The following is a 23,674-nucleotide window of genomic DNA, read 5'->3' as shown; positions in this document are numbered from 1 at the left end:
CTTGGGGTTCAAATCCCAGCTCTGTTCTCAGTTTCCAGCAAGCCTGCTACTGCACATCACAGGAGGCAGCCTGCCTTTTTGCCTTTCAAATAAAAAATAAGTTTAGAAAAATAAGAAGGGGATGGGCTTTAGAGCTGCAAGGCTCTTGTTGAGTCTCTTTACGGCGGTTTGTTGAGCCTCAGCCCCTCACTTCACAGAGGCCAGAGGTGGAAGTGACATGTGTGCATCATACAGCTGGAGAAGAGGCAGGTCCATGATCTCAACGTAGCACAAATCCCATGCTCCTTCTACCCTAACAGTTTGAAAAACTTGTTTTACTAATGACAGTGAAGAAATATGATGGCTTTGGAGAAGAATGTGTCATAACAAACAGGGAGGGTGTTTAGTGTTTTCTTTCTTTATTCTAGGATATACCACGTACTGTGCTTGGCACGTTATGTAACTTATTTCATTTAATCCACCACTGAAGTCTTACTGTTATCTTCTCATTTTACAAATGGAGAATATGAAACTCAGGAAAGTTAAGGAGCACCAGTAAGTGCCTATTCAGGATTGAACTTGAATTTTTTTTTTTAAGATTTATTTTATTTATTTGAAAGATAGAGTTACAGAGAGAGGTAGAGCCAGAGAGAGAGAGGTCTTCCATCCACTGATTCACTGTCCAAATGACCACAATGGCCAGAGCTGAGCTGATCCAAAGCCAGGAGCCAGGAGCTTCTTCCAGTTCTCCCATGTGGGTGCAGGGCCCCAGGGACTTGGGCCACCTTCTACTGTTTTCCCAGGCCATAGCAGAGAGCTGGATTGGAAGTGGATCAGAAGTGGAGCAGCTGGAACCAGCCCCCATATGGGATGCCAGCGCTTCAGGCCAGGGCTTTAACCTGCTATGCCATAGTACCGCCCCCCCCCCCTTTTTTTTAAAGGAATCTTGATTTTTTTCTCTCTAAAGCCTTGATATTGGAATTCAACCTTCTGCTGCTTTTAAAAGCAGATTTATATATTCCCAAATCACAGTAAAAATGTCTAGTTGGCATTTATATTTTTATAGATAATACAAATAGTTCCTTGGCCTTAGGTCTACATGACCATCAATATTTGTATTTAGAGATAAGTGTTCCTTTCTCAGGCACAGAGTGGAAAGCTGTTTACATTCTGAGTCTGGAAGCCTGAGTTCACATCCAAGTGCCCTTGCCCTCACCCTCAGTGCTGAGGACAGCAGTCTCTGTGCAAAGACCTTTCATGACCTTCTCCTCTGGGTCAGATAGCTCTGTTAGACACTGACTAAGGACCCTGTGGTTTAGTTTCCTGTGCACACTCGTTCTGGAGTCACATATTTAATTCAAATTCTGACTCTTCTTGTGCAACCCAGGGTTAAGCACTTGGCTGTCTATGCCTTAGTTTTCTCATCTGTAAAATGGGGCTAACACTACCTCACAGGATTGTCGTAGGGATTAAATGAGATACTTTTGAAGTGTGGCATACAGTGAGTACTCAGTAAACTTCAGCACATCTGTACTGTGAAATACTATGCAAATATGTTACTTGACTATAATAATTGTTGCATTACTATAATGTGCAATGGAAAGTCTCGGTTACTCTTGTTTCTCGTATTCATTATTTCTTTTGATCCATCAGAGGCCAGCAGAAATAGTAGATGAGGAAGAGGATGGAGAGAAAATGAGCAAGGAAACAGGACTGAAGGAAGACTTTTCAGGAATGAATGGTGATGTGGAAGGTGATGGCGAGAGGGAGGCGACAGATGGCCCTGAGGAGGTCGAGGAGATCCCAGGCCCCAGTGAGGAGCAGGCAGTCCCCGCTCGTGTGAGTGGAGGCACAGACGAGGAGAATGGTGAGGAGCTGGACCCCGTCAGCAATGAGCTTCAGCGGGCAGTTGATGAGGAGAGCAAGTCTCGAGGAGCTGGAAGTGGACACGACGAGGTATGTCTACTGCTTTTGCTATTGTGTGTACACATGAACATGTGTGTGTGCTTGGGGAATGATCTGAGGCCCTTAGGACTTGCACCGAAACCACTTATGCTTGAGTGGAAGCACCCGATACCATTTAATCATTTCATTTACCACTTACAGCCAGCTACCCACCTGACAGTCCATGTCTGTTGTTCTGTCATCCATCCATCCATCCATCCATCCATTCATCTCCTACCTTGTTTTACAAAAATATTCCGGAGATTTCTAAAAACATATAATAAAAGAGAAGACATATGACATACGTGTAGGGACTGAGAGGATGGAGACCAGTGAGACCTAGACAGGATGTCAAGAACGCCATCTCAGCCGGCGCCGCGGCTCACTAGGCTAATCCTCCGCTTTGCGGCGCTGGCACACCGGGTTCTAGTCCTGGTCGGGGCGCTGGATTCTGTCCCGGTTGCCCCTCTTCCAGGCCAGCTCTCTGCTGTGGCCAGGGAGTGCAGTGGAGGATGGCCCAAGTGCTTGGGCCCTGCACCTGCATGGGAGACCAGGAGAAGCACCTGGCTCCTGCCTTCGGATCAGCGTGGTGCGCTGGCCGCGGCGGCCATTGGAGGGTGAACCAACGGCAAAGGAAGACCTTTCTCTCTGTTTCTCTCTCTCACTGTCCACTCTGCCTGTCAAAAAGAAACAAACAAACAAAAAACAAAAAAAAAAAAACAAAACATCTCTATGATGAGGGATTTCTTGGCTCTCCTGAAGTCTGAAAGCCTAGTTTATTGAGTCCACCTGAAAATGGATTAGTTGAATTAAGCATTCACCACCTCAGGCACTGGTGTATTTAACAATGGCTGGAAACAAGAGAACAAGTGGAGCAATGGCAAAGTACAAAATGTTCTCATGGGGGTTGGCACTGTGGCATAACAGGTTAAGCTGCTGCCTATGATACCATCATTCCATATGGGTGCTGGTTCATGTCTGGCTGCTCCACTTCCAATTCGGCTCCCCGGTAAATTATCTGGGAAAGCAGCAAAAGGTGACCCGAGTACTTGAGCCCCTGCTACCCACGTGGGAGACCTGGATGAAGCCCCTGGTCCAGCCTTGGCTGTTGTGGCCATTTGGGGAGTGATCCAGCAGATGCAAGATTTCTCTCTCTCTCTCTCTCTCCCCCCCTCTCCCCCTCTCCCCCTCTCCCTCTCCTTCTCTCTCTTTCTCCTTCTGTAACTCTACCTTTCAAACAAAATAAAACAATATTAACACAGTTTTTCTCATATCCAGGACTCAATGTCCAGTGCAAATTCATCTATAATCCACTGCACAGTATGTACAGAATATTCTTTACATTTCTGTGAGGATGCCTAGCATGTCTCTCATTTCAAGTTTTCTTGAAGTGAGATAATCAAGTCTATTCTAAGAGAATTTGCTTGTGTGTAGATCTGTGTGGTCGTCAGTGTCATTTATATAGTGAATGCAGTGCAGTAACAATAGTAGATTTCATAAAACACTTTTGTAGTAGCCTTTGGTGAATGTTTACATCGTGAAATGAAAGGATGATTCTCCGTGGGAGTAGGTAGTAAGATCCCAGCATGCTTTTTTCCGGTGGTTGAACTTAATTCAATGTATGACCTAAACAGATTTTACAGAAATGAATGGACTTCCTGTTCTTCTGTGTTCTGTAAATATATCTTCTAAAAATAGTCGTATAGTTTCCAACAACATGAATGGACCTGGAGGACATTATGTTAAGTGAAATAAACCAGGCACAGAAAGACAAATAATGCATAATCTCACTTCTGTGTGGAGTCTACAGAGGTTGACCTCATAGAAACAGAGAGTAGAAAGGTGATTACAAGGGGCAGTGGATGGGACTTGGAGAGCTGTTGCTCAAAGGATACACAATTTAAGTTAGATAGGAGGACTTAAGTTCAGGAGATCTATTGTACAACCTGATAACTCCAGCTGGCAACTGTATGCTGTACACATCACTGAGAGTAAATTTTTTGTGTTCTCACTACAGAAGATGGTTAGTATGTGAAATAATACGTGTGCTAATTAGCATGATTTAACCATTCTACAATGTGTGTGTGTATATATATATATATTTATTTCACGAGATTATACTATACACAAACACATGTAGCTCTGTGCCCATTTAAATTAATTAAAAATAAAGGAAGAAAAAGAGATTTTTAATAAAATTGTGCATGTTGAGGTAAAATTTATGTACTTGGGTAAGGGCCTGTAGTACAGGTGTCTATGGAATAAAATAAGAGCGAATCCAAATTCTTGAGGATTCAAATGAGCAACTCCCTGATATGTGACTACATAAATTTATGAACAATCGTTCATAAAGATATTTAAACTTATTTGATTCTTCTCTTCTCTTATAATGTGATATTTTAATCCCATTTTCCCTGATATGTTAGTTACAGACATACAAGGGTACCTCAAAAAGTATGTGGAAAAGTGGAATTAAAAGGTAAGTATGTATTGGTACAAAATAGTTGAAGGCCGTGCATAGTTTTTTAATAACATGCATTTTCTGTGAAGACTTTCAGATGTGTGGTTTTCAAATTTTTTTGTGTGCCAAAATAAATCTATATTTTAATTACATTTTCCATGAACTTTTTGAAGTACCCTGGTACTTTAAGCCTCTCCAACGTATGAAACACCAGCTTTTTATGAATTGTATATTACAAATTAATAAGCTTTTAAAAAAGATGCTTTACCCGTAATGTAACAAAAACTTCATTTTACCATGTAGCATTTGTTTCATGTAGCAGCATTTACGCTAGTGAAATATGATTGCAGCAAAACAGCAAGGTGACATTTGTTGAGATTGAGTTTGTACTGTATTCAAGATACTATTAGAGACATTCCACAAGGTGACAATGACCCGGTAATGTTTCTCCTGTAAAGTTTAAGTCGTGGCTGGGCGTCTGGGGGCGCTGGGGCTGCGCTTCTCCCTCCCTGCACTGTGGCCCTCCTCCGGGACTGTGGAGCCTCCAGGATTTTACAGAGCAGAGTTTGAAGCCCAGCTCATTCTCCTCTTACCTCCTCAGTTCTCCATACAGGGGGGGCTTTAAAGACAAGGCGCACATGAGACAGTATCGCTAATACCCAGTGAGAACTCCAAGTGACCGAAAAATGACTGCTGTTGCAGGGAAGCTGCCTGTGCATTCTGGGCTGTCTGCCCTGCTCTTCCCTTGATACTTGATGGCATTCAGTGTTGCGGTCGCCATGAATCTGTGCTGGCAGGAGACAAGGAGACTGCCATTGTAGAAGGTCCTCCGGAGGTGGGACTGGATTGATCCGGCAGGAGGGCGGGACTGTTGCGATTTCCTCTTCCTTTGTGTCTGAAACTGCTAAGCTGAACAGAATAAATATGCTGCTGCAAAGGAGCGCTCACAGGGAAGCTGAGTAAAGGAGAGAAATGAGGTGGCCTGTGGCACAGAGTGCGTGAGGACGCCAGGAGGACAGCAGTGTCTCGGGGTAAGGGTGCACAGAAAAACCACGGGCACCCAAGGAACAGATTTAGTTGAACATTTCCATGATGAAGTAGGATATTGAGTAATTTTTTTCTCTGCAGATTATTCTACCTTTGTGAACCAAAGACCTAAACCAGTGTCTGTGTTTCGATCTATTTTCCTCTAGGCTGATATAGACCCTCAAAGACCACCAAGGCCAGAAGTGAAAATCACAAGTCCACAAGAAGATGAAAATGAGGAACAAAACAAGGACTATGCTGTTGTGGCGTAGGCGATTTTTTAGAAAGAAGATATATGGATTACAAGAAAAAAGAATTATAATACTTGAATAATAAGTGCACAATTCTTGCTAAACATAATGAAACACTATCACTGAATTCTACCTACTGCATGTTAAAAATCAAAGGCCTTGTTGGAAAAACTCGATAATTTGTAGTAACTACAGGAGAATGGCTTATTTTTATGGCATGCATTTTTAAAAGTTGGAAAATTAAATGGGACAGATAGAGGAGAGTTTGTACAGGAAGGTAATAGACCACTTTGTGAAAGATTAAAAAAATAGGATCAGTCCTTTTATATATTTTACTATAAATTTAGAAGTGAGATCATTAGATGGCAGCTTATTCTGAAGCACTTACGTAAGGCATAGAATTTTAAAGAATTGGTATTAGGAAAGAATGTACTATTTCTTAAGGCAATAAACTCTTGGATGAACAAATTGCAGTTTAGTTTCAGATGTAATTTGGAGATGGCAATAGATTAAAATGTTTCCCTGACTTGTTGACATTCCTTTCTCTTTTCTTCCTCAGCCAAGATCTACCTTAATCAAACTAAAAAGACAGTAGAAGCTGTTCATTTTGGAAGGAGGAAGCATTTATTCAGAGCATTTGTGATTAATATTGCCATGCCTTCAGGTTTTAAGGCGTGTGGCTGTAACAGCACACACCCAGGAAGGAATTATAAAGGAATACTCGATTATGTTACTAGGTCTGGCTGGCTAATTTACGAATTCTGGAAATTCTGTGAATTATCACTGGCCCAGTCTACCTTTAGCAATATCCCTTTGTTATCCATCATGTTATTATGTTAGGAAACTGATATTTTAAAGATTGGATTCTCCCCAAGATTTTTGCTTACTTATGTTTTTGTTTTCTTTATTACAAAAAACAAGACAGCATGATAGGTAGAAACAAGTATGTGAAAAGTTTGTGACTACTTGATTTCATTTGCCTTTGTCTTATTTCTATTAGGACTGTCTGTTTATTTTTGCTCCTAGGATATTGGCGGATATTTATTTTTCTAGCTGGTTGTATTTAGACTTTCAATCAGATTACTTTCTGTATAATTATAAACCATCTGATGGAAATTGTAGGAAAAAACTTTTAAAATTATTGTAATGAAACCAGTTCCTGATTACAACTTGTGGGCTGATTAAATTAATTTATAGTCACCCTATGAGGGAAACATAGGAAAAGCATGATTGAATTCTCAGATGATGCCATTAGTCCTTAAATATACAAATAATGTGTTTTTTCTTATGATGAAAATATATTTTAATTATATAAAAGTTATAAATTGGATGTTTTAGCTTCTAGTGCTTTTTTTTTAAAGATTTATTTATTTTTGAAAGGCAGAGTTACAGAGAGGCAGAGGCAGAGAGAGAGAGAGAGAAAGAGAAAGAGAGAGAGAGTCTTCCATCTGCTGGTTCACTCCCCAGATGGCCCCAATGGCTGGAGCTGCGCCGATCCGAAGCCAGGAGCCAGGGGGTTTTTCTGGGTCTCCCACATGGATGCAGGGGCCCAAGGACTTGGACCATCTTCTACTGCTTTCCTAGGCCATAGCAGAGAGCTGGATGGGAAGTGGAGCAGTAGGGACATGAACTGGCACCCATATGGGATGCTGGCACTATAGGTGGTGGCTTTACCCACTATGCCACAACACCAGCCCCGTCTAGTGCTTTCATAAAGTTCATTATTAATCATAAGTTTTAAAGATATTTTCTCCCGAAATGTTTCATAACCAACCATTTGGAATCAAAATATTTGGCAGTTATATAAAGCACTTAATTATACTATAGGAAACAGATGTATTTTCCTTAGCAGTTATTTTAGTATTTCCTGCAAATAGGAAGTTTAAGCAGAGATTATAATGTAACAGTATTGAAAGTGCTAATGATGCAAGGATAATATTAGCCTGGGAGGATGGATGGTAAGGGGGGCACCGGGCTTTCTCCTGGGTGCTCACCCTTCCCAGTGGGACAGCGGTAGGCGGTGCAGATTCCAGGCAGCCAGCCTGTGTTGCTAGGGGAACACAGCTGCTGGTCTCCTAATTCAGATTCCTGCACTCTTGCTGGGTCTGGGATAAATGATTTTAAGCAGTTTTTAAAAATAAATTTATGATTAAATATATAATAATTTATAGTTAATCATCAGGTGATTTTTTTTCAGTGAAGAACTTCTCCCTCTTTTCCTTCTTTAATAAAGATACTCTTTTTTTTTCTTCGTTACAATAAGAAGCTTAGGTTTTAGGTATACTCCCTAATAGTCATTTTATGATGCATTATTGATTTTTTACATGAAAAAGAAAATTTTGTATTTTAAGCATACCTCAAGAAGCTGATAGGGTGCAGTGTATGTACCAAAATTGTTTAAAAATGGGGACATTGTGTTCTCTTATGTACACATTTGTGTCATCTATGGACAAGATGTAACTGAGACCTACCTTGGGGAGATGGATAACAACTTAGCACTTTAAAACACTTGGCAAACATATATTATGAAAAGAAACAATAATCATAAATGAAATATGTTGTCTAACCAAGAAAGGAATCATTCAGAGAGAGTTACAATGGTGGCTATCACTTTGCAGATGATTTGCAGATAAGTGGAATCTTACCTCTCACATATGGCAGTGACTTCTGTGGGAGTGGTGGGCTCCATGGCTGACTAGATCCACAGATTGAGCGAGGCCGACTGCCAGGTTTAGGGCCCATTTATGTGAGTAAATAGAAGAGGTCTTGGTTAGACTTCATGTTCTAGTTTATATATAGAGAGGGTGCTATGAAAAACTTAGTTGCTGTTAGGTGATAACAAATGTAGTGAGTGCTTTGAGATGTTGGTTGCAGGTGATGCTGTGTACACAGATTTCATGGTTTTAACTGTGTGAAATGATTTTGTTCCGCTTACCTCGATTTTAAGGCACTGGAAACAGCTGATTTACTAGTCAAACTGAGCATTAGGAATTTTGCCAAGCCAATAAAGAAGATTTTTTTTATTAACTTCATTTGTAGGCTAAAGACATTTTACCTGACTTAGCTTCTGTTAAAATAGTTATTGAACACTTCTGGTTATAAAGTGATACTATGCCTATAGGTTAACTTTGTATTATTTTTCTCTATGATCATGTGATGATCTTTTATTTATTAAGAAATTTTTCTCTGTGATTTTTGGAGACTGTTAGGATGCCTGGCTCATAGGAAGAGTGTGATAGTGTCATACCCCTTATTTTATTCTGAAAGTGTTAATTCGTGCTAAGGTATGTAAAGACAGAACCATTTCATACATGTCTGGCTCAGACGCGGTCAGCTGTCTGCAGATTCACAATTGTGAGGTCATGCTACTATGGAATTGTTCATGCTAGCCCTTCCCGCTTATACATCATAAGCCAACATTCTCAAAGTTTTCACAAAATGACCCACATTACACACAGAGGATTAAGTTCATTTACTCACAAAAAATGTATCTGTTTTTGAAACAGCATCTGCAAAACAACAGGAAAGCTTTTGTTCTTCTAGCAAAGTTTCATTGAAAAAGTAGAGACATAAACTCCTAAAGCTGATAGACCAGGTGCGTGTATCAGAAAGGACAGAGAGCCCACTCTTTATTCAGACCGGGGTTTCTATGGACGTGAGTATGGGGACCCCATTCCTTGTTTCCCAGGACACCACCTTCTTCTTGCTTTAGTAACTCTCCTAAAGAGAGTTTCATTTTGACTCAACGAGTAGCAAAGGCAGAGTTTAAAAAGCAGACTGATTGTTAAACAGAAAAGCATCTCATCTCAACTTGCCAGTCTGAACAGAAATGTAATGTATGAATAAAATATATCGATATAAATCAAATGCGCAAATAAATGCACTCACACACTTTAAAACATTAAAAAGGCTTCTGCAGGAACAGCATTACTAGTAGAATAATACTCTTTTAGACGAAGCTGAGAGAAGCAATGTGTAAAAACATGAGAAGAAATGCTAAGAAATAATATGTATTATGGTTCTTTAAATATTAGTTCCCTGGTACTTTAAGGGATTTTTTTTTTTCAAGATAAGAGAGCTACCAGCATTTTAATGAAAAATAAAATCTATTCTAGGGAGGAGTGTGGAAAACCTGATTTTTAAAAAACATGTGAGAGATACCACATTTAAAAAAAAAAAACCAGCAAGACATATAAGTCTTGTTTTCATAAAGGAAATAAGAGTACAGTTTTTTTTCTTTCTTTTTAGCAGCCTTAAGTACCATACACTTTAGGAGCAGAATATTTCATACCAGCCCAGGCTCTTTTAAAAGTTATCACTGTGTGTGTGTGTGTGTGTGTGTAAGTGAGAGAGAGAGGAAAAAAGAGAGAGAGAGAGAGATTTACATGAAGGTATTGAGGAATACTTTCGCTACCAGGTAGCTAGGAACACCACAAGCAGAATGAAAGACTGACTTACTGGTCCACTAGTTTATATAATGCTCACTCTCAGTGGAGAAGTTTTAGCATTCTTATGTGAACATAATGCCATCATAGAATGGAACTATTTTAATGTTAGACTATTTTTCTAAGGCGATGAACCATATAGTTCTTTGTTGGTAAATATCATCAACATGAATACTGTAAGATTTTTGCTTTTTTAAAAAATACCCTGGTACATAGATGGGTATGATTTTGGTTTTTCCATTTTGAAATTTCTAAATTTCATCCCCTGAAGTTTAAGTGATGCAAAGGAAGAATAATGGTGCCAATATGCTGAAGAGGAAGAAATAATATTGTTTTTGATGAGGCATACAATCCTGTAGGGAATTAAGAGCTGGGAAAGAATGAAAAAATATCTGGATAACCATAAAGCATTTAAAAAATCAGTAGATAAACTTGGAGCTCCATGGACTTAAGCCAGCAATGACTTAGTTTTAATCAACAAATGGGACCAGAGGAATTCCTTGTAGCTTCATCAGCTTGACCATATAATTTGTGTGTTTCAGTTATTGTCACAAATTTAATGGTATATGGTAAGAGGGAATGATTCTAGTCGATTTTAGAAGTTTAGAGAAACCCTATTTTGTTTTTTCTTCAGTGTTTTGCTTGTGTCTTAAATCTTTAATATACAGTGCTAATGAGTGATTATTGATGTTTAGAAAAGATTGAGCTTTTCATTTTTATATGCTTTGTTTAGAATATCTCTCTGTAAAGAACACATTTGTATTTTGGTCAAATTAGAGGCATTTTAGGTTTTTACTTATATATCACTGCACTCACATATGCAACTCTATTATATCTTGAGTAGAGTAGATACATTTTATATAATTAAAATATAATTAAACCATTAAAATGGTTTATTGTTTGCTTGTGATATTATATTGCTAGTATTTCATGTATTAATCCTTTTCACGACATTTTGCACAAACACAATTTAAATATTTTGAATTCAAACATGTAGAAATTCAGCACACTTAAAGATGCTTCTCCTTCTGTTCAGCATAAATATTAAACTTCATTGTGTAAAGAATTTTTTACAGTTTTATCTGCATGTTTATTTGATAAAATTTTAGATATATTTTTAAAAAATCATTTTTTTCTTTATTTAAATGGTTTTACAAAAAATCAGGTCCAGAATTTGTTTGATAAGTAAAGGTATCTTTAAAAGCAAGGAATAGACTATATATGTTATACCTACTTTGTGTACAGTTTCCATAGGAATAAATTTATGATCTTTCAAAGAATTTGGATAAAATTCTGCTCTGGTTTGTGGGATAGTCACTGATTTTGGTATATTGATTTTAAATAGTTTTGTTTTACCTCCCGTGTTTGAGAAACAAAAAGAATTAAGTACAAGCATTTTGACTTTTTGAAAAATAACAAAATAGGAATGATTTGGGTCTCCTAAGGAGAGTACATTAATGTCCCTCTCGTGCGCATGACCATTTAATCCTTGCTATTCTCTAAGAGTGAAAAAGCAAACCTCAGCAAGAGAGGAAGCATCTAAATTGCCAGGTTCTGATCTTTTTAGATCACATGGGTAATTGACATTGGAAATGTCCGACAAGTAGCTATGAGTGTAATCTCTGTAAGGTACTATCAAACTGCCAGCATGCATGTGATATAGAATTCTTATTTGTGAAAATAAACATATAGCTTTTCTACAGGTTTCCAAGTGATTTTTCTCCCATAATGGGACTTTAGTCTATTAAATCATTGTACAGGTCTCTAAGTGCCCACATAGTCCAACTCAGTCTTCCATTAAAAAGACAAATGTTTCAGGGATGTCCTGTGTTTCAGTTTCTGTTGATTTAACAAATTCATTGGCTTAGTAGTAACAAAAGTGATTTAAAAGTGCAAAAAAATACAATTAAGTTTGAAACCGTATGAAGCAACTCCCCTTGGTTTTGCTGTCTTTGGTACAGACGGCTGTTAGGATTGTCCTGGCTCTGTCCTGATTCTCTGGCTCCTGGTTTATTGGCTTCTCTTCTAATCCTTGAAGTCTCCTGAGCAACCCATTCATAGTCATGGTCTTAATAACTACTGTGTATTCGCAACTCCCAGGTCTGTATCCTGGGCCTGATCTCCCTGGCAGCTCCAGACCTCGCTGTACCACACTTAGCTGCATCTTCTACAATTGCCTTGAACTCAAAGGTACTGTCTGTTCATTTGCAAACATTTCTATTTCAACATTGCCCACTCTAGTTAATGATGCCAGTCACCACCCAACCTAGACAACTGGGAGTCAACTTAAGTTACTATCATTTTCTCCCTTTTCACTTAAAATCAGTCATTTCATTTCATTCTGTCTGTTTTGTATCTGCCGCATAGGGAACATTTGTTTATAGTTTACCAGGAGGCATTTTTCTGATCTTGTTTATTGGCCACGAATATTCCTCCTCATTGATACATATACTTGTCACATGATTTCTACTGGGTTATAGGCTCTTTGTCTTGAAGGATTTTATATGAGGGAATTTCAAAAAGTTTGTGGAAAATGAAATTAAAAGATAGTGTGCACATCCTTGAACCTTTTGAAGACTGCTGGTATATTCTTCATCACTTTTGTTGATTTTATGTTACAATATCTCTTCCAGTTTTTTTTTAAAGCTATTTTTCTAGAAAAGTTTGTAATATTAATGCAGTTAGCTATACCAGTCTTTTCCTTTATAGTTGTATGTACTTTATTTAAGAAATTTGTCTGAACTCTGAAGTCAATTATATAGTATAATTCTTTCCAGCTTTTTAACATTTTGCTTTTCACAGTTAGTGCTTATCTGCCAAGAATGTATTTCGTGTGCATTGTAGTTATAGATTTAATCCTTTCATGTAGATGACAAGTTGTCTTAACACCATTTATGGAACACACTGTCTTTTTTCACATTGGTTTGTGATTGCACCTTATTCATATGCCAAGTTCCCATGTGTTTTATGGAAAGTCTTGCCTCAAGATTGGAGGAGAATTCAGTTGGGGCTGAGTTGTGTCCCTTTCCCCTGGGTAGTACGTTGAAGGCCTCAACCCCCAATGTGACAGATTTGGAGATAGGGCCTTCATGCAGGTAGTAACGGTTAAGTGAGATCATAAAGGTGGGCCCTGATCCAATAGGACTGGTGTTATAAGAAGAGACACCTAAGCTCTTTCTGTGTCTAGCATGTGAGGTCAGCTGTCCACAGCCAGAAACGGAGTCCTCATCAGAAACCAAATCTGCCCCCCCTTGTGTCATGGACTTCCGGTTTCTAGAACTGGGAGAATAGAAGTGTCTAATACCTGTAAGCCACCTGGTCTGTGACATTTGTTACAGCAGCCCACATAGACCAATACAAATCCCTTTGCCTTGCCAGGTATTGGTATTGTTTATCAGTAACATTAAGTTTTTAATCACATGATGTCCACATTGGTTTCTTAGTTTTCTGCTAATGAGCTCCTGACTTTCTAAAGTATCCTTCTAAGGACACTAGAGGCTCGGGCCATGGAGAAGAAGGGAATCCAGGGAGCCACCCGAGGCCAAGCTCGATGGGCCTTGTGGACATAGCTTCTGTTATTTTCTTCTGTGTTCAAGATGATTGACAGTAATGAGATACTATGAGAGGTTTCTCTTATCTGTTTCTGTTACCAGTTTCTCTGATAAACTAAGCAGACTAGGAAATATTAGTAACTACTCAAAAATGCTTGTGACAATGTGTGGTATAAAAGCATTTAATACTTCATTATTTATACCTTCTTTTTCTTGTAACTTTTACACATGATCTCTTGGGATATGAGTGGCCCAAGGCTGCAGGTACCAAGCTCTCCTTCTATTCCTAGACGAGAAGGCGATGTTGTCCCTTCTTTTCTACTCATGAAAAAGTTAGTACATTTGCGTCATCTTGGAAATTTCTTGATGGTTTGATTACTTGTGTAATTGCCTCAGCCTATGGTGTGTGAGTGTGTGTGTTTGTGTATGTGTGTGTGTGTGAGTGTGTGTGTGTGTGAGTGTGTGTGTGTGTTTGCTTTTTTTACTTCAGTTTCTTTTCTGGTTACATGTCTATTCAAGTTTTCTGTTTATTGATTCAAATTAGCAATTCATATTTATCTAAAAATTGTTCATTTCTTTCATTTACAAATTTATTTTCCAGAAGTTATTTATCATATTTTTAGAACTTTTCAAAACTCCTGTGTAAATATAGTCATGTCCATCTTTCCTCATCTCCAATGACAATAATGTTGGCTTTTCTCTTTTTTTCTCAGTATTAACATTTTTAAAATAAATGTTTTTAAAAACATTTTTTAAAAAATCTTTATTTACTTATTCAGAAGGCAAAGTGACAGAGAATGAAGGAGAGACAGAGATCTTCCATCCACTGATTCACTTTCCAACCACCTGCAACAGCCGGGGCTGGGTCAGCATAAAGCCAGGGCTCAGGAACAGCATCTGGGTCTTGGTTATAGGATGCCAGCTTTGCAAGTGATCACTTAGAGTGCTGTGCCACAGTGCCACCTCCAAAGGTCAACTTTTGTGATCTTCTGTACTGTTTATTTTTCTATGTCATTATCTCTCTGTTCTTATCACCAGTATTTCTTTCTGCTACTTTCCATGAGTCTTCTATAACTTGTTAAATTGAATGCCTTGTTAATTGCTTTCTGGCTGCTTTGAAGTGATAAGTTTAATATTATGTTTTCTCATGGGTTATACCTTAAATTTAAAAAAATATATTTGAGAGGGAGGGAAGGAGAGATAGCGAGAGAGAGATTGATCCTTTTTGGCCTTTGATTCACTCCCCAAATTCCCACAACAGCTAGGGCTTAGCCAGAATGAAGCCAGGAGTCCAGAACTCAGTCTGGGTCTTTCATGAGGGTGACGGGGCCATGTACTTGAGCCATCAACCTGCAGCCTCCTAGGTTGCATGTTAGTGGGAAGCTGATATTGGGAGTGGAGCCAGCACCCACGTGGGAGGCCTGGAGGAAGCTCCTGGCTTCAGCCTGGCCCAGCCCTGGCTTTGCTGGCTATTTGGGTAGTGAACCATTTGGTGGAAGAGCTCACTCTCCCTGTCACTCCCTCTCTCTCCATAACTCTGCCTTTTAAAAAACAAATATTAAAAAAAAAGGTGACAGATTCAATCTATTAATCGGCAATTTAAAACAAAGTGTGACATTCAGAGGACCTCACTGGTAGCATTTAAAATAAGTCTTTTCTCCTATAGTCAAAGGCAGTTAGAAATGAAGACCAAACCAAGGACTTTATAGGGCAGGTTGAATTCTCAGACTCGGCAAGTCTCGTATGACAGTGGCAGATCCTTAATGCGGGAGGACTGGAACCCCAGTACTGGGTGTTGGGACTCTCTGGGTGGAGGCACTGAGGCTGCTGAACCTCCTCTAGCTTCCCCTGAACCTTTTGAGTCCAGAGAAGAGACTCAGTCCCCTTGTTGGAAAATTACAGTCCCCTGTATAATACCACCATCACCAACTAGCTGGAAGAATGATAAACGATTACAAGAACAAAAGTGACAGTGTTGATGTGATTCTTTTTTTCTTTTTCAAGATTTATTTTATTTATTTGAAAGAGAGAGTTACTGAGATAGAAGAAGAGACACACAGAAAGGAAGGCTTCTTTTTCCAGACGATCATGCAGAAGCTTTCAATGAGGCCACTTCCTTTGAGGACCGTGCTTTCTTTCCTGCGAGAAGTCATGTGGCATGCCTGAGTCGCTAGGTTAAATGCCAGCCCCACCGTTCCACCACTGACAAAAGTACTACCCAAAGCCTATTGTCAGTCTTGCTCTACCTGTATTACCATGGCTTTTAAAAAAATTGCTAAAGCTGCATGTTAACTTTCAGGGTGTCCTGTTTAGAGAGAGGAGTGATGAGAATGATGACTGTGGTTTGTGATAACATGTGCATATGAGGGTAGAATAGATTAAACCCATTTTCCTTGCTATTTAATCATTATGGCACTAATTTTGGTAAGCCTTGCAACATGGAACACATGTTTCCATGTAAAATTTGGGTTCATCTTCATGGCAAACTTAGAGCCTTAATCACCATTGATCCCAACTCAGGCAGCCCACATGTGTGAAGGGTGTTTTGGAAAGTTTCTACCATGCAAATGTGGCCATCTGTGAAGTGATTGAATTATTGGGTGTCCTATGAAATGGTAATGGACACACAGTGAAATACCTATTTGGGTAAAATGACAGTGTGAATTTTTAAAAATTGTCATCTTCATCATATGGAAATGCTTACTGGTGTGTGCCGTGTCCAGCACTAAGTCTCCAGGTGCTAGAGAGTGAACCAGGCCTGATGGCAAGTCCCGTGTCCTGGCCTGGTTGCTCCTACTCCTGACCCTGACCCTGAATGAGGAGGGAGTCACCTACTTTGCAGCTGCAGCATCTCATCCTCCTTTGCATTTCTGACAGGCTGTCTCCAGTTAAAAATATGGTTGTGATGAGGCTTTGGGTTACTCTGATGACAAAGTGCAACTGCGCTCTTATTCCCCGGAGTGGAAATTCAGCCCACTGAGGCTACTTCAAGGTCATGTTCTTTCCATTCCAATTTCTGCAGACTCCCTCGGAAGAGTGGTGACTGCCACAGAGGAAATCAGCTTCCTCTCTCTCGCTGGAGACATCGTCCTCGCAACTAATGTCCTGCTTGGTGCTCAATATTTGAAAACAGGAAATTGTGATAAATAGGAAGCTTCAGATGGTGGTGACAATGTGTTTGGAAATTTGGTTGCTAGGGATATCATCTTTGTCTCCTTAATTTATTAAAAACCTTGATCTTGTTCAATGTTTTCTCCCCTCATTCTTGTTCTCGTCATTAGCCATTATCAAAGGAACTTAATATATTAAGTATCAATCTCTGCTTGGCAAAAGTGAGTGAGAGACAAGTCCCACTTACTGGAGGCCTGTAATAATACCACCATCACCAGCTAGCTGGAAGAATGACAAACGATTACAAGAACGTGTTAATGTGATTCTTTTTTCTTTTTCAAGATTTATTTTATTTGAAAGGCAGAGTTACTGAGATAGAAGAAGAGACACACAGAAAGATCTTCCATTTGCAGGTTTACTTCCCAAAGGCCCCCAAAAGCTGGGGCTGGGTCAAGCTGAAACCTCGGCAGGAACCCAAGTACTTGGATCATCATCTGCTGCCTCCCCGGTGCGTTTTTAGGGAGCTGGGTTGGAAGCAGATCCAGGCACTCTGATATTGGATGCAGGCATCCCAGGCAGCAACCTAACCTGCTGCACACCCGTGATTCTTTAACTAACTTGTAGACAATCTATTAAACCTCTCACATGGATTTTTTATTTTTTAAATTCCTACCAGATCCTTATTCAGAAGGCACTATCATTACTTCCAGTTTGTTGATGAAGTGTGTAAGACATGGTATAAATAATCTGTTTCTAGTCACTCAACTAGTAAATTAAAGAGTCTGGATTCATGCCTCCTCAGCTCATATTATGAGCTTCCACTGCTTCTACCCTAAGCGGAAAACATCAGGAAGAATATAGTACGCACATATAGACCACTAGTATAAATGTGAATTTATTATAGCACACTTGCACATTTTGCAAGATGGGAGTAGCAAATTTCAGGAATGTACATAGAATTTCTGCTCTCCTTCCAAAGTGAGCCTGCTCAGTGGAGACCATGCATTTGCCACTGGAGTGAAGGGTGCTGCTGTAGGATGTGGTGGGTTCCCCAAGGGTTCATGTGTGGGGAGGCTGATCCTCAGTGTGGAGAAGAGAGAGGTAAGCTTTAAGAGGCGGGACCTCCCTGAGCCTTCGCAGTCCTGCTCCCAGAAGGGAAGACTGGTCTTCTGGAGTGAATTCTGTGAAGAGTGAGTCACAAAAGCTTGAGCCCAGCCACTGTGCGGCTCTCTGGCTTTCTGTTTTGCATGTGATCTTTCCCTCTTGTACACGTTCCTGCCATGGTGTTGTCCACTGTCAGGCAAGGCCAGACAAATGGGGCAGCCTGATCTTGGACTTTCAACCTCCACAATTATGAGCCAAATAAACTGCTTTTTTTTTTTTCATAAGCAGCCTGCCTCAGGTATTTTGTTGTAATACAGGACAATGGATTCATTAGGATGAGGGGAAGTAATGAAGTTATAGTTTAGAAACAGAGACCCAGAAGAAGCTCCTGGCTTCTGGCTTCGGATTGGCACAGCTCTGGCTGTTGCAGCCATTTGGGGGGTGAACCAGTGGATGGATGGAAGATCTCTCTCTGTCTCTCATTCTCTCTTTCTCTCTCCAACTCTGTCTTTCAAATGAATAAATATATCTTAAAAAAAAAAGAAATGGTGAAGTAGGTCTCCTGGAAGGTGAGGTCGTTGAGCTCAAGGCTGGTTAGCCCAGCAGTTAGTTCAGTAAGCCAGGACAGGGAGCACATCACTCGGCTCCTGGGAATCTGGCTGCCCAGTGCTCTTAGCCAGTTCCACTCCACAGAAAGGAAAGTCAGGGTCTGGCGCCAGTCGGGTATAACCTTGCCATGCCATCAGCAGCCCTTTGCCCGTCACCAGAGGCAGGTGTCCGCATAACACAGATGCCACGTAGTCCAGGGATGTAAGTATCAGTCTAGGGAGACAGTGACATCAGATTCTGTTCTGGGTCTGTTCTGGCTAAGTACTGACTCTTAAGTCACGGTTATTCTGAGTAGCTGAAAATAACTGACAAGACATTTTAATGAGTTAATAAATCTTCCTTGCTGAACCTCATGGAAAGGCATGAAACATCACACTTTAGCTACTCACCAGCCTTAATTAAACTTGATGTGGAAAAGATCAGTGCCCTGTCTGGTGGGTTCCAAATCACTCCAGGCTTGACAGTGGGGTGGTCACTGGGGTGAAAGCAAATGGGTACACAGGCAAATGGAAGACGAGAGCCTGGAGCCTCAAACTGGTGCATTTCAAATGGGTCTTGTCCCAGCTAATACCAAGTAACATTCAGCAAGCTCTAGCTCTTGTGGCAGTCACTGCCCTCAGGGCTTAAATGTGGTAACTCATTGACTCCTCAACAGTGGCCACAGCAGGTGTATGCTGTCATAATTCTTGAGAGATGAAGTAACAGGCACAGAAACTTGCAATCTTTTGGCCAAATGTCTGCAGAGCAATGGAGTCAGGGTATGAGTGCTTGAAGTTTGGCTCCTGAGCCAAAGCTTAACCATGGTGCTTGTTCCCTCCCTTGGTCAGGGGCTGTGCTGTGCTGTGCTCAGCTTGGTTAAAAATGCACAATCGGCCGGCACCGTGGCTCAATAGGCTATTCCTCTGCCTTGCGGCGCCGGCACACTGGGTTCTAGTCCCGGTCGGGGCGCCGGATTCTGTCCCGGTTGCCCCTCTTCCAGGCCAGCTCTCTGCTGTGGCCAGGAAGTGCAGTGGAGGATGGCCCAAGTGCTTGGGCCCTGCACCCCATGGGAGACCAGGATAAGTACCTGGCTCCTGGCTTTGGATCAGCGCGATGCACCGTCCGCAGCGCGCCGGCCGCGGCGGCCATTGGAGGGTGAACCAACGGCAAAGGAAGACCTTTCTCTCTGTCTCTCTCTCTCACTGTCCACTCTGCCTGTCAAAAAAAAAAATAAATAAAAAAATTAAAAAAAAATGCACAATCATCCCATGGGCTTCTAAGCACTGATGCCTTCCAGGAATTCCAGCAAATCACCCAAGGCACTGGAGTGCTGCTTGGGAAACAGGATCCTCAGGAGGATCATTTGGATGGGGGAGGGCCTTGCAGACCTCATTGGTAAGAACAATTACTGCGGTTCCTGAATTCAGACACGTCCATTGAGCGAACATTTGTGAAGCTCCCGCTGGGATGAGATACCGTGCTGGGTTGTTGGGAGACACAGGAATATGCCATGGTACTCATTTTCAAGGAGCTCACAGATGAGCAGCTCTGCCCTTATAAAATTTGGGGGAAAACACAGTATCAGCCTGCACCAATTGTTTATTTTCTCAGCACTCAAGTTCTGCGTGAAGTGTTACTTTTATTGCCTGCAATGGTTGAGACTGGATTCCCATGTGGTGGAAGCGTAAGTACGGAGTATTTCTTGCCGCTTCCCCCACCCCCTTTTATTCTGCCTTGTGAAAGTTCAGAGCTCTACAATAAAGGATGTGGCTAATATGGGACATTTTTAGCAAAGATGAGATGCAGTTACTTTCTCAGCCTTTGTAACAAAACCTGTGCATAGGGTGGGACACTGTTGAGTCAGACCATGCGGGTGTAAGTGCACTTGGTCCCTTCCGGGCTGCATGACCTTGGGTGAGTTATTTCTCTGAGCCCATATTTCCTTTTCTGTAAAATGTAGGACATAATTGAAGTTACTCTTAGAAATCTTTCAAGGATCAATTATATTAAATACCAAAGTACACACTGGTTATTTATCGCATTACTTGGCACAGAAGAAGCTCCCAACACAGCTTGCTGACTTTTTTTTTTATAATATGCTGTCATAATTCTTGAGAGATGAGGTAACATTTATTTTTATTTATAAATATAAATTTTATTTAATAAATACAAATTTTGAAAGTACAACTTTTGGATTATAGCTTGCTGACTTTGATTGTTTTCTCTGCATTATTTCGTACTTTGGTTTCATATTATCATAAAGTACTCTGGGGGAGACTGTCTAGAAAACGGAATTTGGACCCTCCCTTCACCCCCTTTCCCCTAGGACAGAGAGGGACAAAATGTAGGAGTGACAGAGTGACATCTCTTGCTGACCTTTTCCATCTTGCAGAAGGCTAAGACATCAGCCAAACAAAAGATTTCTCTAGACTTGACTGTGAGGCTGGTGATGTGGTTGAGGCAGGGGCCCCGGAGAGAAAGACTCCCTTGTGTCACTGTGTTCACTTGGGATTCATCCCCTTCTCTTCCCAGTGCTGCTCCAAGTTGTTGTGTCCTGTCCTCGAGGTCCCTGTTGGCCTGCTCTTGGCCTCTGTAGAAGCCCTTCTGCCATTATTCAGACCCATCCCGCTGTCCAGTCCTGCTGCACAACTCTAGGGGGCGTTGTTTACATTGTTGTTCCTGTAAATGATCCCTCCTGCAGGTGTGTGGCTTGGTGACCTTGTCATTCCCTGGTGCTACCTTCAGCTCCTGGCTGCTTTAGCTAGAATAGATTTTTTGTTTGTTTGTTTTTGCAAATCTTCCAAACTGCCTTACAGCTCAGTGTATTTGCACCTGCTGTCAAAGTTCTTCTTTTCTTCCCATTGGCCACTCTCCTCCTCCTTGAAAAACAAACAAAACAAAACAAAACCAAAAACAAGCAAGTGAAAACAAAAATTTCCATCTTTTAGCCAAGATCATTCTGGTTAACTTTTAGTCATATTTCAAGACACAGATTAAATATTACTTCTTTTTTTTTTGACAGGCAGAGTGGACAGTGAGAGAGAGAGACAGAGAGAAAGGTTTTCCTTTGCCATTGGTTCACCCTCCAATGGCCGCCGTGGCTGGCGCACCGCGCTGATCCGATGGCAGGATCCAGGTACTTATCCTGGTCTCCCATGGGGTGCAGGGCCCAAGCACTTGGGCCATCCTCCACTGCACTTCCTGGCCACAGCAGAGAGCTGGCCTGGAAGAGGGGCAACCGGGACAGAATCCGGCGCCCCAACCGGGACTAGAACCCGGTGTGCCGGCGCTGCAAGGCGGAGGATTAGCCTAGTGAGCTGCGGCGCCAGCTTAAATGTTACTTCTTATGAGGCCTTCTCAGAACCTTAACCTAGGATAAATCCCTATATTTAAGGATCCCATAACATTTGTGTTTTCCATTTTTGTACCATTGAACACAACAATGATTAGCTTAATGTCTATATAAGGAATAGAGGGGCAGGGACTGTGGAGCACTTTTTTTCCTCTTCAGTGTGTGAATAAAACTAGTCCTGCTTTATCCCAGCTCCCCTCAGCCTTTCAGAGGTGGTCTCTTTTATTTTTAATTTTTGTTTTATTTTATTGATTTGAAAGGCAGAGTTACAAAGACAGAGAGGGAGAGAAAGAGAAAACTTCCATCGGTTAGCTCACTCCTGAAATGGCTGCAGTGGTGGGGCTGGGCCAGGCAGAAGCCTGGAGCCAGGAGTAAAAAGCTGCTTCCAGGTCTCCCACATGGGTGCAGGGGCCCAAGGACTTGAGCCATCTTCCACTGCTTTCCCAGGAACATTAGCAGGGAGCTGGATTAGAAGTGAAGCAGCTGGGACTTCAACTGGAGTCCCTATGGGATGCTGGCAATGCATGTGACAGCTTAACCCGCTACACACAATGCCAGCCACAGAGGCAATCCCTTTTAGCACTTCCTGATTGAGATTCCTCTAGTAACTTCTTCTATATCTCTAAATAATATGCTTACTCTTTCTTCATTTATTCACTGAGATAATATTGATCAGTTTCCCATAATTAAAAGATGAGGGTTTCATTTGATTTCCATATATCTAATTTTATTTCTTCATTCCATTGTTTTTGCTTCATTTTTACTTCTTTCTTTGGGTTATTTTTACAAATATAAACTTAAGCCATTATTTTTCTCTATAAACTTTAGAGAGTTACTGCTATGAAATGAAAGCTTATGAGCCAGTACTGTGGCACAGCAGGCTAAGCCTCCACCTGGCATCCCATTTAGGCACCGGTTTGAGTCCCAGCTGCTCCACGTCAAAACCAGCTCTCTGCTATGGCCTGGGAAAGCAGTAGAAGATGGCCCAAGTGCTTGGGCCCCTGCACCTGCGTGGGAGACCCAGAAGAAGCTCCTGGCTCCTGGCTTTGGATCGGCCCAGCTCTAGCTGTTGAGGCCATTTTGGGAGTGAACCAGCTGATGGGAGACCTCTCTCTCTGTCTCTCCCTCTCAATGTCTATAACTCTACTTCTCAAATAAATAAATAAAATCTTTTTTTTAAAATGAAGGTTTATGTTCCTCAAAATTCATGTGTTGTAACTTAATCTGTATGTGGTGGCCATAGGAGGTGAGGTCTTTGGGAGCTGATTAGGGCCTGGAGATGGAGTCCTCATCAGTGGGATTAGTGCCTTTATAAGGGGCAAGGAGACCAGAGTCCCCTCCCAGCCTGTGTGAAATAAATTTCTGTTGTTTATAACCCTCCCAGTTTGTGGCATTTTGTTATAGCAATCCGAATGGACTAAGACAGTGACTCTTTATTTTTCCGGTTTATTTATTTACTTGAAAGACAGGGAGAGAGAGAGAGAGAGAGAGACAGAGAGAGACAGAGAGAGGAAGAGAGGAGAGGGGAGGGGAGAGGGGGAAGGGGAGAGGAGAGGAGAGGGGAGGAGAGGAGAGGAGAGGGAGCGATATTCCATCTTTTTATTCACTTCACAAATGCATGCAGTGGCTGTGGCTGGGCCAGTTTGAAGCCAGGAGCCAAGAACTCTGCCTAGGTCTCCCATGTTGGTGGCAGGGACCCAGCTACTTGAGTCATGATCACCTTTCAGGGTGTGCATTAGCAGGGAGCTGGAGGGTGACTGAATTCGGGACTCCAGTATGGGATATGAGCATGCCAAGCAACAGCTTAACCTGCAGCACCACACCACCTGTGCCAAGAGTTACTCTTGAGTCTTCACTAAATT

General features: G+C 41.2%; 1 protein-coding gene across 4 annotated transcripts in view; it reads left to right on the top strand.

The window, feature by feature from the left end:
* Window positions 1–19,367, top strand: part of DCDC2 (doublecortin domain containing 2) — a 183,290-nt gene extending 163,923 nt beyond the window's left edge. The window contains exons 11-13 of one of the 4 annotated variants that reach the window (XR_011388777.1): window positions 1,633–1,935; window positions 5,578–9,256; window positions 16,680–19,367. Coding sequence is in view for 3 of the 4 variants with exons in the window: in XM_008262507.4 (XP_008260729.3) it covers window positions 1,633–1,935; window positions 5,578–5,682 (408 nt within the window). In the remaining variant the exon portion in view is untranslated. The other 3 variants (XM_070074331.1, XM_008262507.4, XM_008262508.4) reach the window with 3 other exon arrangements.
* Window positions 19,368–23,674: the final 4,307 nt, after the last annotated feature.

The sequence above is a fragment of the Oryctolagus cuniculus genome, chromosome 5 (assembly GCF_964237555.1).
Source record: "Oryctolagus cuniculus chromosome 5, mOryCun1.1, whole genome shotgun sequence".
Taxonomy (NCBI): Eukaryota; Metazoa; Chordata; class Mammalia; order Lagomorpha; family Leporidae; genus Oryctolagus; species Oryctolagus cuniculus.
This window is presented reverse-complemented; position numbering and strand designations above follow the sequence as displayed.